Below are 14,809 nucleotides of genomic sequence, written 5' to 3'. Positions count from 1 at the left end.
GAAAGCTGGTGTGTGCAGTCCATATGGCATTCTGCACTAAATACAGCATCTATTTCTGCTTTCCTTAGAGCTAAACACCCTCTGATAAAATACTATTTTAGATACTAATGAGCATAAAAGTAATTTAAAATATTCCCAGTTTTGATCCTGTTTTTGATTTTGCAATGTCTTGTGTCTCAGGCAGTCTCAATGGCAGTCTCTAATGTGAATTCTGAAGCAGTGGGCAGATTCATAGTGCTTGCAGAGAACAAATATTTGCCAAAAGTTCTTTACAAGCAGAGAGGGTGGCTGTGCAAAGCTTGTCTGGTAAACCGTTGTGAAATGCTTTGGTTTAGTTTTGGTTTTGTTTGCTTGGTTTGGTTTTGTTTGCTTGGTTTGGTTTTGTTTGCTTGGTTTGGTTTTGGTGTGGGGTTTTGTTTGTTTGTGGGTTTTTTCTCTCCTCTTTTTCCTGTCAAACTACAAGTAGTTGTAGCTGAAGGGCTGTATTTGGTGGTTCATGACACATTTCATTGCTCTAAAACACCTGGCTACAGGAGAGTATCATGCTGTTTGCATCAGAGTGCTTGCTTACATACTGAAAGCACCACAGCCTGTTTAGTCCATGGACTATATTTTCTGCCTGTTTGGCAGAACTTTCTTTGAACAAATGAATATATATGAGTTAAGAGGACTGGGGAACATGTGCAACAGAAAAGGCTGCTTAGACTCTTGAAAAAAGTAGTTCCATATTAATATTGTTTGTTACAGGGCTGTGCAGACACAGAGGCAGGACTGCAGCCTTAGGGCAGTAGGCATCTTTTGAAAGCATGTATTAAGCACCTTCTAAGGAGAGCTTCCCCTTGTAGAAGTTGGTTGAAATTTCAGAATTGGTAACACAACATTGTGCCTAAAATCCCACACGCTGGCATATCCCTGTCAGCCCTCACATCAAACATGCTACACTGAGTAACAAGTTCTACTGTCTAGCAGCCCAAGCCCAGAGGGCAGATGTTATATCTGTGACATTTCCATATTCTATCAAACAGCAGCAATTTTGTGTGTAGTTAGAGGTGAGCAGGTCTTAGTTAACTGCTACTCTCTGGAACTGAGGTGTAATTGAGGGTTGGCTTTTTAATGCTTTTATTTTTGGTAGCAGTAAACTCTCACCGTGCTCTCACTGCTAGCCAGGTGTTTTAGAGCAATGAAATGTGCACATAAAATGTGTCATTTGATCTTTCCTAGAGTACATGATCAAAATGAGAAAGTTATTCTTTATCAAGTGCTAGCTTTGTTGTAGAACAGTCAACGGCAGATCGGCAGAGAGTGGGAACCACAGATCAGGATGGTGCCCTGTGCTTCAGTGGAGGTATTGTCATTCCCAATGCCTAGGCAGTACTTTGTCATTCATATCAGTTAAACTAGCTGTACCTTTGGTTACGTATACTTAAAAATTTTGGTGCTTACTTATTGAGAAAAGAGAACAGAAATGCATCTAAATGAATGCTGCACTGGCTGCACATCAAAATACATGAGTGCATGAATTCCCTGAGTTGTAGCTTCCAGTCAGGTCGTGCAACTGTCCACCCATGAGGACTTCCTTAGTTAAGTCAGTTAGAAGTTGTTTAGATGTGAGAGTGAAGGTATTTGGTTTGCTTGAATGTATGGACATGGACTGTAACAAGAGAAGATCACAGTACGTCCTGCAAGCCATAATGATACTAGTTACTATCTAGCAAACACTGAAGTGGGAAGATGCACTGTGGAGATGCAGGTTGGGTCAGAAACCACTTCTTCTGCTTCTGCCCCTGCTGAAGGGGCTTGGTAAAACAATGCTGAGAATTGTGAGCAGCTCATTTGGTGTGTGTGCTCCCTTTTGTCCCCTTCTCATTAAATAAATAGACCGTGTATCTCCCTCTGCCTGTCATCACAATCAATAGGTTTCAGTGTGGCAGAACTGAACAGCTGTAGTGGGTTTATTTCTGCTGTGAAATTGCAGCAGTGCTGACTTGGGTATTTTCTGCGAGCTGGAAAGCAAGTGCTTTTGACTAAAATATCCTTTTGTCTTGGGTTCTCCCCTGCAGTTGGTTATTGTGTCTGGAAGATGCCTCCCCCTGTGAGTTGTGGACTTTCAGCTTAATGTCAGTACTCATTAAAGTGTAGGAGCAGAAGAAATTTAGCAGACTGGAGTTAAACCACAGTAAAAGGAAGGATTTAGTGCACCGTTGCAGGGTGCTTGCTTTTACTTGATGCACACGGCTTAGGTATGGCAGGTATGTGTACTTTATAGCAATGCCTCATGGACATGTGCTAAAACAATCTAAACCCTCTCACCTCCTACCAGGTGGGGCTGTACATATGGAGTAACTCAATCTAATTGTTGCAGGCACCGAACAGATGGGGTTTTATTGTCTTGAGTGCTTGGAGTGCATAAGAGCAGTGCCAGTAGGATTCTTGCCCCACACAGCAGCTTGCTGAGACACAGCTTGCTGCTGGAAGACTGGTTTGTGGCTGGGAGTTCTGGAAAGGTCTCCAGCAAACATGATTGAGATGGCATGAATAAGGAAGGATGAGAGGTGGTTTGTGTTTATTTTGGTCTCTTTATTATGTGCCATTTATTTGCTGCCTCGTACTTGAGCAAGTTCCAACATGTCACATAATTAAACACTCTGAGCTCTTTTCACTTTGTTGCTTTAAAACACTTTGTGGAGGTGATTGTTTATGCCCATTTTAAAAGGGTGTGTGAGAGGGAACTGCTGTTACAAATTCAGAGAGAAACTGCTCCCTTACTGATTTCTGTTCCTGAACAACAACTCTTGTATCACAGGTCTCCCTTTTGTAGAAAGGAGATTTCTGAAGAGGAATGTGGTAAAAGACAACTATGCCCTTTTCTCCTTCTACCTGATACCAGCCCTCGTCATCGTACTACAAGCTTAGTACGTGCTGGAGTATTTGTCCATCTCAGTTACTGTCAGTTTTTTTTGGAGAGGGAAAGTCAACTGTCTGCCTTTGCCATGTGTTTGGCTTTATTTGATAAAGACAGAGATGCACTCACTGCTGCTGCACTGGCATGGGCATTCAATTGAGAAGATGAATGTTTGTAGTGGCTGTAAAGTCATCCTTGATTTCCTGCAAAAGGGTAAATACCAGCCAAGTGTTACTGCTTCTCTGTTCCCACTCTAACTAGATGTAGGAAGAAGTGAGCTTACTGTGCTGCTTTTACTGTACAAGAAATGCTTGAGTATACAAAGAATGTTCTATGCCAGGCACTGCATACTGGACCCACAAAACAGATGCAAAGACCAGGCTCAAGCAGTGAATGATGGCTCAGCATTCCCATCTCTATAATAAGCTTTGCAACCTTTGTGTTCTTCCCCTAGCCTACTTTCAGCACCTCCAGAGTGCTTAATTTCACTGCACAGGACAAGAGGACAGGGTTGTCTTATGGGACTCTGGAAACATAGCTGCTGTCAAGCAGGAGTGGGTATTAGACAGCTCATCTGCAATAACTTGATGGGGAGAGTTTGGAGGTCAGAGAAAATGTGCTGAAGAAGTGCTGCCTGCATGAGTGTAGTGGTTTTGCTTTCCTTGCACATTGGACCCTGACCAGCTGCCTGTGAGGTTAAGGTGGTCAGGGTAAGGTTTCTTGTCACAGTGGGTGCACGTGGGCTGGAAGGAATGAAGGGCCCTGTAGCTTAGTGTTGCCAGTGCATTTCACTTGTCGTGTGTGATGTTACAACTAGTGGCAAATTAAATTGAGAAATCAATTAAATCTTTTCTTTAATGAATGCCATATTGATTTTCCTGAGAGCCCTTTCCTGTCAGCAAACTCTGCATCTTCAGAAGTTGTTTTACTCTAAGCTTCCAGACGGTGTGTTTTTGAGGGGAGAAGGGCTAGTAACAGTTCTTTCAGGACTGGCCAATTGTTGTAGTCACAAGAACAGCCAAAGCAGAAACTTTACGGAGGACAGACTACCCTTGGGATCAGTTCATGCTGCTCTGATCATCTCTCTTCTGCAGTCTTTTCACCCCTGTTTTTCTTGATCCTGTCTGCCCTTCTGTCTCCTTTTTCCTGTCTCAGTGCTTCTTCCTTCAGTATTTTTTTCTCTGTTTTGGTTGGTTTTGTTGTTGCTTTTTTTTCTTATCCCTTGTTTATCTCTAACTGAAGTCTTTCATGACACTCAGGAAGTGACAGCACTGTTACATTGTCTGTTGCCACCACACTTTTCTGAGTTTTGCCTATTTATCTTCATTTGAGATCATCAGATCTCTGAGACCAAGGCTTTCCACCACTCTGTATTTGTACAATACCTTTTTCAGTGGGGCCTCCTTTTACGGTCTTATAACATGGTTAACACAACTAAGGCAAATAAAGGATTAATTGGCACTAAATAAAATTAGAATACCTTTTTCTGCCATCATTCCTTTCTCTCAAATAAATAGGAAGTACATAACTACATAAATGCAAGTTGCTCAACCTGAGGAAAAGGCAGGTTCATTCATATCTGCCTCCATATGGCTTCTGGCATCATGGTGTCTCGGCAGCTGGCTCCCTGAAGAGTTCCACGTCCATGGAGAAGTGCTGAGAGATGTGTGTTTTGCTGAGAGTGCTGGCATGGCTAGTGTGCAAATGACTCCCGCTGGGAGATGGAGACTGCAGTGATCGCTTCGGGTCTGCCTTAGAGCACTAAGCAGTAACCTCAAGAGAAGCCAACTGGGAGATGTTTTTTCTATTCCTGTACCATTATTTTGCCTTCTGCCTGTTGAGCATCCTTTCCTTGTCCAGTAACAGTCTCCTCTTGCCAGTTCACAGCTGAACTGTGGATCTGTCAGCAGAGGCAGTGTAGATAAAGTGTCATCGCTCAGTCCCTAGAGCACTGTGTCCCAAAAGCATTCTGGAATTTGTATGACAAATGGCAGCTTGCCCCACTGAGGACTTTGTGTTGTGCAGATACCTAAGTGTGCACACTGCCAAAGGCAGTGTTTTGCCTTTCAGCTGACACTTCACTATTTCCTTGCTTTACAAATGTGTTGAAGATGCTGGTGCTTCATGAATACCAAACACAAGCTTTTCTTTTTCTTTTTTTTTTTTTTTCCCATGATCAATATGAATATCTCAGTAGAGCACAGCACATCACAAATCTTTTCCAAGTGCTTTAAGTACTCCCTCTCCTCCTCCCCAAAGGTACTGACTGATACTTGCCAATAATCAAGGCAATCACATTGTAGAAATAAAACATTGCCAAGGCTCAGCTGTTACGTGCTGCTGTGTGAAGTAATGTTGGTAAGGCCACTGTTCTATTGTCCATAAGGGGGAGACTGTGCTGAAAAGCTCCAGTCTCCCATGGTCTCCAGGAAGAAACGTCTCTGGAGTGGAAGCTTTGCAAAGTGAAATTCCAGCTATTATTCAGTAGCCCAGGAGGCCAGTTGCTTAAAAGTATGCCCCAGGGAAAAGATGCATTTTGAGAGAAGGAAGAATGGTGGAGGCATATCAGAGTAGTCGATGCAGAAGGGCTCTGCTATTTCACAGCAGCTTAGCCATGGAATTTCCCATAGCAGATGTGCAAGGAGGAGCTGTACCACATGAAGAGCCCTGGCCTCGACAGCATATGCTGGGCAGTAAGTACTGGGCTACCCGGAGCCAGGATTGAATCCAAGCTCTTCATGTTCCTCTGCCCCAGGCTGCCTGTGGATTCGGAAAAACAGCTCTGCAGAAAATCAGGTTGGGAAGGAATTCGTTAGACCGAAAGAGCTTGCTTAAAACAAATGAAACAGCTGAACTTCTTCCTCTACTCACTGAGGAGTTGTCCATTTGCCTTTAGGGAAATGAGAAAGGAGACTTGGACTCTTTTTCTTCCTTGATGTCTGTTGATTGTTACTGCAGTGGCAGCTGGTTGTTGGGTTTGCTTTCCCTGGGTGAGCCCCAGCTGTGATTGCAGGTGCCGCTCCGCTAGCTCAGATCCGAGCAGGGACTTGTGAGCAGGCAGCCCATGTTGAAGTGCTTCACAGCAGTGGGTACAAATGAATGCCAGATCTGTTCAGTGGTAAATGTTGGAACCACGTGAGTGCACTGAACCCTTTTGAGCTGCCAAACCTTCTGTCAAGCCGGAAGTTAAGTTGTTGTAAATCTGTGTTCTCTTTTCTTTCAATAGGTTTTAGTGTGTCCTGTAGGAGTGTAAATATGACTCTAGCCAGGCATGAAACATGCAACTTGAAAGCCACAACGTTTGAGAGGTTGGGTAATGGAGAGTGTGATTATGACTCACAGGAGCTGCTTCTCTGGTCAGGTTGAAATGGGAAGAGTCTTGGCATGTCTCTATCTGTCTGCTTGCCCTCCTCTGGAGGAAGGAGGGGTGTGGAAAGCCTGGCAAGGGCCTTGCTAAATTCAGTTTACTGATGTAACTGTCAAGACTGGTGAGACAGAAGCTCCCCTGTGCTAAGTACACACTGATGCTGTAGGAGCAGCTGCTGGAGCGACTGCCCCTGTGTATGGACTTCATCTGGTGTGTTGATGAGGTGTGTGGCTGGGACTGTTACAGTGAATCTGCTGGTTCTGTTTGGGTGGGGTTTTTTAGATTTTCTCACACTCCCTTCCCCTTCCACATTGTTTTTCTATGTATTTAAAGAAGTAAGGATGTTTCCAGGTGGATCTTCTTTCCATTGGCTCTGATTTGCACCACTGAGTATCACTTGCTGCTAGACTCAGGCACCAGTTCTTAGCTGTGATGAGGTCTGGAGAAAGCAGCTGAAAGCCCTTCTGCAGGTGGAGGTGTGAGGAGGAGGGAACCCATTAGAGTGCAACGGAGGGAGCTGGAATGAATTTTCGTGCTGGTGAATATGTGAGAGTGAGAGCCCTGACTGCTGCTGCAGTGTTCAGCCATGCCAGAGTTCTCCAGGCACTGTCAGTGCACATCTGTGCCAAGCACTGACATGAATGTCCTCCATGATGAGTGTTTACCACAACAGTGGATCTTGTGAGTGATATCCCAACTAGATCAGGTGCAAAGTCTAGTCTAGGGAGACTTTACTGTTTTACTATTTGTCTTCACATCTGCACCTGATAAGCAAAGAGGCTGAGGAAATATTTCAGCTATAGTTTGAGTTGATTATTTTTCAATTACTCTTTTACTTTCAATTTTAGATTTCTCACACCTATCTCTAGATCCACCTAGAAGGAAAGGGGAGTATGTGGTCCAGGCAGTGAGAGAAGTGAGACCAGAAGTGATTAGTGTTTCTTCTGCCATATTTGGTACATTTCATAAATTATGTCTAAAGATCTAAATTAGGGCTGGGGACTAAAGTCATTAAGAGAAGATGACAAAGTAGTATCTGCAATCATGGATGACTATAAGTGCCAACAGTGCCAACACAGTAGAGTTAAAAAGCAATAAACCATCAGCATCAACACATCAGCAATAAAATTCCGTAGTGCAAAGTTCTGGGCAACACTGGGTTTGAAAGGGACGAGGAGGTGCACTTCCTGAGCAGGATGGGATAGCCATGCCCAGGTTTTCAATCTTTTTCTCTCTCTCTCTCTCTCTGCTGCAAGACAGCAATTTGCAGCCTGTTCTCAGCAAGGCAGCTCTGCAGAGTAAAGCCCCATGTCTGCTGACACAAATGCACCCACACGTAGGGCAGTGCCTGTGCCTGCAGTGCCCAGTGAGCCTGTGACTGAGTTGGCATCACAGCAGGGAGCCTGCCTTGGGCAGAGCAAGCAGTACAGCATGACAAGGGAGGAACTACTTGCAGGACTGCGGCTCCATGTGCACTGACTGGGGCTGCTGAGGAATTTCTGCTGCCTCCCTAAGCTGTTCCTGAGACCTCTGAAAATGTCCCTCTTTTGTTTCAGAGCCATCATCAATCACTTCAACCCGAAGATAGAGTCTTACGCTGCAGTGAATCACATATCGCAGCTCTCTGAGGATCAGGTAAGCCAGATGTGATAACCTTTTCTGGTGTTGACCTCTGCAGTACAGGAGTTTGGGAGTACCTTGTGCTCACTGGAACCGATGATGTGGCAGCAGTGTGAGGGGTGAAGGCAGGGCTCTCACGTTCCTTGTTCAGATGAGGGCAAAAGGAACAGAAACAAGGCTTTTGCTTTAGGCAATTTTACCATCACATGCAGACATCTGGGTCCAGCAGAAGAAAATATGCAGCATTGCCAGCAAGTGTGGTTGGAGACTGAGAAGGCTACTGTTTAGAATAGGGCAGGAAGTTTTTGGCAGTGCACTTAGTTATTGGACAACTGTTGGACATTCCTTGATTTGCTGTGATATCAGGGAATTAGAACTCAGGCAACATCTGGTAGAAATTTTCTAGGGTAATTGAACTGAGCTGCTTTTTGAAAAAGATAAGGTTTTTAATAAAGAGAGTGATAGGGTTAGGTTCCTTTTCCTTAATTTGGTCTGATTTGCTCTCATCATGTCCTGCCTGTATTGCATAAATGTGTGAACGTGGCTTTTTGAAAATAGGCTACCATGCGTGGTCTCAGGAAGGGAAGAGGTGGCCTATTTCCCCAAAATAGAATGTCAGGATTATATGTTAATCACTCTTGGAGAGGTAAATGACTCTGCAGGAGCCTGGGGTGGGCAAAATACAGAGCTGCCATGCAAGCTGGGGGGATCATCCCAGAGAACAGCTGCATCAACACCTCTGGACCTTCCACAGAAGAAATTGTCTGCACAGTGTAGAGATATCATTCAAGTCACCTTAGATTACTCCTTCCACTGGATGGGATCTCATGCTAGTACCTGTTAAAAGATCCTGACTGTGTCTTGCTCTGCAATTCATTTCTCTTTCTGTACATGATATTTTTACTCATTACTTGATATCCTTCAATGCTTCCCACTAACCTTCTCACTTCTTACCCTAACCAATCTGTAATGTGGAACCCCAAAGTCTCAAGTTGAAGGCTTTATTGCTGTAGTGGGGAAAAAACATGTGGACCCTTTTTATCCTCTTCTTAGTAAAGCTGGATAGAAGAACTCTGGGTTTAATTTACTTAATTTTTCTGTATTGTTCTGCCTCTGAGAGTCACTGTACCCACAGCTGTACTTAGTGGTGCTTCATGTTATCAATACTCATTCATTGATGATACACTGATTGCAGCAACCCAGGCCCCCCAAAAAAGAAAAGCCTTTGATAGCCAAATTTAAAACCAAGGGCTCAGATAGAGGGGAATTCTGCACAGTCTTTGGGTTGGTTTGGGAAAGAGCTATTCATCTTTGTGTAGTATTCATCTCCCAGCAGTTCAGGGAGGTCAGGTTAAATCCTTTCTTCCTTGTGTGTTATTCTTTAAATAAAATCTCTAGCAGCAGGCAGATAATGAAATCAGTGCTGATGCATGGAGCATTTTGAGGAAGATGATTAGGAAGTTGAAAGACAGATTTTCCTTTTTTTCTTCTCTCCCTTCATGCTTTCTCACAGCATAGGGAGAACATAAAACAAAGCAAACCAATAATAGGCCCTGGTGAACTGCAGAGAAATTGTGGAGATGTCACTGTGATGAGGGACTGTGTGCTCTCACTGAGGCTGTTTAGTCAGCACTCTGCAGTTTACTGCACAAGGAGGAGAGGGAGACTTCCTCCCTTTGCTTTCAATCTGCCAGTGAGATCAGGCATTTGTGTTGGGCAGGGGTTTCCCCTCTGTCAGTAGCTGTCCCGTGTGGTAAGTACATAAGAGGTAATGGTAAGTGGCCAAGATCAAGGCCATGGTCTGGCTGTTGTATGGCAACAGAATTTGTTGTTTTCATCCTGTGTTAGCTATGCAGCATGGGATGGCAGATCAAACTTGCTTTTTGGCTGCTGCAGTCTCTCCTGGTTTTTTTCTTCTTTTTTTTGTCCCCTTCCAGCTGTAACTTTTGGGTTTACATGTGTGTTCACTTAATTCCACTTTTCTCCATAAATATTTTCTACAGAAAATCCACCCTCCTTTATAGCCCTGTTTTTTTGAGGTGTACCACATGGAAATATTTAATGCTGACATTTAACTTGTATATCCACATACAGATAGTACATTTGGGACTGGTTATTCTCTCCTTTGAGTTATTTCAGTAGTTTCAGGAGACTGGCATTTCCTTACTGGGAAAGTTTGTTTTTACAATTTTGAGGGTCAAACTTTCCTTTTGAAGATTTCTTTCCCAGTTACAAGCTTTTGCCCAGCTTCTCATACTCCTCTGTGGTATCTGAGAATTCTCTGTTATCAGACAGGCATGGCTTTGACATAGCTCTGTTGGAAGGAGAATTTCCAGCTGCTCTGAGTTGCTTCCAATTTGCTTGAACCTAATCAGCTTGCCAACTCTTACTTGAGCCTGTGTCAAATTTATTTGTGCTGCCTCCAGACTGTTCTGGCACCCTGTTCATGTATTACATGTTTTTTGATTTTTTTTTTTTTAATAGTTTTTGTATTTTTAATATCCTTAGAAGTAGCTAAGTAATCAGTTGAAAGACACTTTGCTCGTTTTCTTTTCCTAATCCTATTGAAGGCTTTATTACCTTTTTAATCACTAATGTCTGTTTATTACCATTCTTAAGTCTGTCATTTCAGTGCTTTCTCCTTTTTTTTTATTTATAAGCATTAATGTTAACATTATTACATGCTGAGGAGATTTGTGGGCCCTTGAAAATGATGAACATGGGATTTTTTTAAGGGTAGGCTGTTAATACCATTGTACACCTTCAGCCCTAGAGGATATTGAGGTGCTGGGGTGGGTCCAGAGGAGTAACAAGACTGGTGAGGGGGCTGGGGGGAAAGTTGTATGAGGAAAGGCTGAAAGAGCTGGGGGTGTTCAGTCTGGAGAAGAGATTTAGAGGGGAACTTATCATTCTCTACAACTACCCAAAAGGAAGTTGTAGTCAAGTGGGGGTCAGGCTCTTCTCCCAGGCAACAAGTGACAGGACAAGAGGGCATGGTATGAAGCTGTGCCGAGGAAGGTTTAGATTAGATATTAGGAAGCATTTCCTCACAGAAAGCCTGATTAGGCACTGGGATGGACTGCTCAGGGAGGTGGTGGAATTGCTATCACTGGAGGTCTTTAAGAAAAGATTGGATGTGGCACTTGGTGGCATGGTTTAGCTGATGTCATGGTGTTGGGTCATAGGCTGGACTTGATGATCTCAGAGATCTTTTCCAGCCTCAATAATTCTGTGATTCTGTCAAGATCTCCAGGAACCATAGTTCAGATACATAGATCTGTGCTCTACACAGGTATGTTTGCAAGACTTTATGGCAATGCTTTGCTGACTCTGGTGGGATTTATCCAGTGCTGAGATCAGAAATGCTGGGAAGAGACTTTTTTCTTTCCATATTCTCTTGAGTAAAGAGTGGGAGATTCCCAGAGTCAAGCAAATGTCAGGGATTTGACAATGAGCCACCTGAGACTATCAGCACCATGTGGTCCTTGCTGGTGCCATTCTCCAAGGCTCTACTTGCCAAAGCAAACTCATCATCCTTCCCAGTCGTTAGCTGTGTTGACCTTGCTGTAGTTACTTACCATGAAACAGGAAATGTCTTACTCAGTCATTGGCATCTTCCCTCACTTGCTAATTTGTTAAACCTTACTTCAGTAAGGTTAATTTGTGTTTGGTTTTTTTTGGAGGGGTTGGGGTTTTGTTTGTTTTGGTTTGGTTTTTTGTGTAGTATTCTTTATCTCAACATGTTTGGCTCCTGCTTGTTTGTCCTTTAAGGAACTTAAAGATACCACACTCTCAAGAAAATAGGCTTGGCCATTAACTGTCAGTGTAGATTTAGTTCTTCCATGCAAGTGATTATACCCATGTCTTCAAAGATGTTTCAGTCCCTTCTCAAGTCAAAGGGCAAAATAGCCTTCTGTAAAATTAATTCATAGGCTTATCTGTACTCTCCAGATGACTGGAGTGCCTTGTACTTAATGCATTGGAGGCAGTAGACTTTCTCTGTGTCATATCTGATCTGAGAAGCTCTCAACAAGTTTTCTAACAGAAGCAGTAGCAAAGAACAGGGTCAAGGCAGTGAGAGAAAACAGCAACATGAGAGTTGCTCCAAAAGGACAAACACAAACAAACAGAAATACTGAAAACACAGGAGATAAATGATCTGGAAGGGATCTCACATCTGCCTTTTCTGAAAGTGAAAGAGCAGCTGCCTGTAGAAGGCAGCTCTCTGCCTGATGGCCATGTAACACAGCTGTTGTGGAGAGGCTCAAGTGAGAGGAACCCCAGTATCTTTGGTGAAATCTCCATTTTGGAGGTGGTGTAAAGGTCAGTGGGAAAGACTGCTGTGAACACCTGCCCTGTGTATATTAGTCTGGTAACTGAAGATGAAAAGTGCTGGGAGCCAGATCAGATTTGGATGGAAAGCCAAGGCAACTGTATCACTCTTGAAATTGTGATAAATGAGGCTAATGCTTGGGTTGTTCCACATTGTAATACCTTTATAATTCAGGCAGCTGCAGTCAGGTTTGTCCAGGCAATCTTACAGAGTTATTTCCCTTTCCTTGAGGTCACACCTCAAATGTTGGCTGTTCCTCCCTGACCACTCTGATCCACATGGCCTGTTGTTGCCTGGTGGGGCTTCATAGAATCACAGGAGTGATGCAGTTGGAAAAGACCTTTACAATCATCAAGCTCAAATGTTGATCTAACACCACCATGGCCATCAAACCATGTCCCAAAATGTCATGTCTACACATTTTTGAACACCTCCAGGGATGGTGACTCACACCTCCCCAGGGCAGCCTGTTCTAATGCCTGACCACTCTTTGGTAATGAAATTTTTCCTAATATCATCTAAACCTTTCCTGGCACAACCTGAGGCTGTTTCAGGACTAACCCAAAATGCAGCTCTGGGAGGTCCTGCCAGTGAGTGGCACAGAAAGCCACAAAAGGGTGCAATTGGGTTTACATGCCCTGTCTGAGCCATTGAAGTCATGGTTTTATTCAGTTTGCTCTGGTTTCTGTAACTATCAGCAAAACGGCTTTGGTGTTTTTCCGTACTGCTGGCAGTGGTGTTTAGAAGTAAAATCCTGTCAGCATGGGTGTGTTTGGTATTTTTGAAATACCAAAGTACCATCAGCACCAGGTACTGCTGCAATAAATCCCCCTAATCTCTTACATTAATGTAACGTGTTATGAGAGCTCCAAAAATACTTTTAAACGGTTTTGACATAATGCTACTTCACTTCTGAAATGCAGTGAGCTTTGGGGGTAGAAAGTATCAAGCTTGATAGTGCTGTGTTGCACACAGTAGTAGGAATGTGAGACTCCAGTTAAGGGGTCACCAAGGCAAAGCCCTAATTTAAAGTCATCACATCTTTGCAGATGAGGCAGGGACGTTGGGTTTCATGGTCTCATCACTGACACCTACTCATGATGAACAGCTTGAAACAGATTTTATTGTTTAAATAGAAAGCTGAGCTATTGCAAGAGAAATTGGAATCCCAGGTTTAAAAGGTCTGTATAAAAAATCTTCTGGAGCTGGCAAATTGCTGCTTTACCTAGCTCATGGAGGGGCTCTCTGATTTAGGTACCTTTCAGGTTTTTTAGTTTGGGATTTTGGTTTGGTTTACAAGAGAAATATCCCTGCAATTCACTAATGGCTTAGACTGCTTTATGCAGTATGCCAGACTCAATGGCTCTGAAGAGGTTTCAAGGACTGATCAGCTTTGCTGCAAGGAGACTTGAAGCTGGAGATGAGCTTTGGAGCAGTGACGTTGTGCTGTGTAGTGCCTTTTATTAACATGCAGAGTACAATACACTGTGCGTCACTGGAGGATGGGGGACAAAGTGTGGCAGGCCTGTTAGAGGGACAAAAGAAGGGCATTGTTTTTTAAAAACACCTGCTGCTGGTGAGATTATCATCCTATTCCTAATTCAGTTCCAGACACGTCCAGTCTTTAAAAAAAGACTGGATGAGGCACTTAGTGCCATGGTTTAGTTTATTAGTTAGGGTTGGGCGATCAGTTGGACTTGATGCTCTTGGAGGTCTCTTCCGACCTGGTTGATTCTGTATTGAGAAACCCTTCAGTTCCCTTCTTTCAGGCTCAACACGAAGGTGCCCCAGCATTCTGCCCAGTTTCTCCTCATAGCAGTAGCTGCTCTGTACCTCTCTGAGCCAGCAGCATGACCATGGATCACCTTGTCTGTGCCCAAAGCAGAGGAGTCTTTCCACGCTGTGCACTGCAAATGCTAAAGCGTGTCATGCTTCATTACCACTTCTGTGAGCTGTCCTCTGGTGGATCAGGGACTGCCTCGAAGTACAAACTGGTAGCAAAGTAAGACCATAAAACTTCAAAGTAAGGCTCACCTTCAGTTCTCAGGGCTGTTCTCATATCCTTGCCAGGCTGTCACTAGTGCCACCAGGACTGATAAGGGCCTCAAAACTGCTGTAGTGTAGGTGACCACTGAATGTTGGGGCTGTGTTTTGGAAGAACTGCCTTCTGGAGCTGCTGTGTGCTGCTGGTCGCAGACAGGGTAAAGTCTCCTGGAGCTAGATAAAGCTTCTGTGCTGGGGCTACAGAGGCAAGACTTGGAGATGTGAGTTACGAGCCCAGCCTGAGTCACAACTGGGAGCCTGCTGAGCAGGAGCCACAGATTTAACTTTGTAATAAGCTCCCAGCCCATGCTGTGGAGACAGGCTGATGTTCATCTAGTGCTTGTCCTGCCCCCTTGGTGAATGCTTCACAAAAGGCTTCTCAGATTCTTGGTAGGTATGTTTTATATGTGGTGCTTAAGTAAGCTTGGAAAAGGGGCTGTGAGTTGCTACAGGAAGAGTCTGCAGGCTGGTGTCTGAACTCCTTCCTAGCTTTTACTGTGCTGGCTTGTGCAAATTTAGAGCCCTGTGTCCTGCCAAGCGAGAG

General features: G+C 43.9%; 1 protein-coding gene across 1 annotated transcript in view; it reads left to right on the top strand.

Moving 5' to 3' along the window:
- Positions 1 to 14,809, top strand: part of ARMH3 (armadillo like helical domain containing 3) — a 136,591-nt gene that overhangs the window by 92,248 nt on the left and 29,534 nt on the right. The window contains exon 24 of the mRNA XM_054382060.1: positions 7,826 to 7,904. Within this exon, the coding sequence (XP_054238035.1) occupies positions 7,826 to 7,904 (79 nt within the window). The remainder of the gene's footprint in view (positions 1 to 7,825; positions 7,905 to 14,809) is intronic.

This window comes from Indicator indicator, chromosome 7 (genome assembly GCF_027791375.1).
Source record: "Indicator indicator isolate 239-I01 chromosome 7, UM_Iind_1.1, whole genome shotgun sequence".
In the NCBI taxonomy this organism is placed as follows: domain Eukaryota; kingdom Metazoa; phylum Chordata; class Aves; order Piciformes; family Indicatoridae; genus Indicator; species Indicator indicator.
Note: the sequence above shows the minus strand (reverse complement) of the source record. Positions and strands in the feature narration are given on the sequence as shown.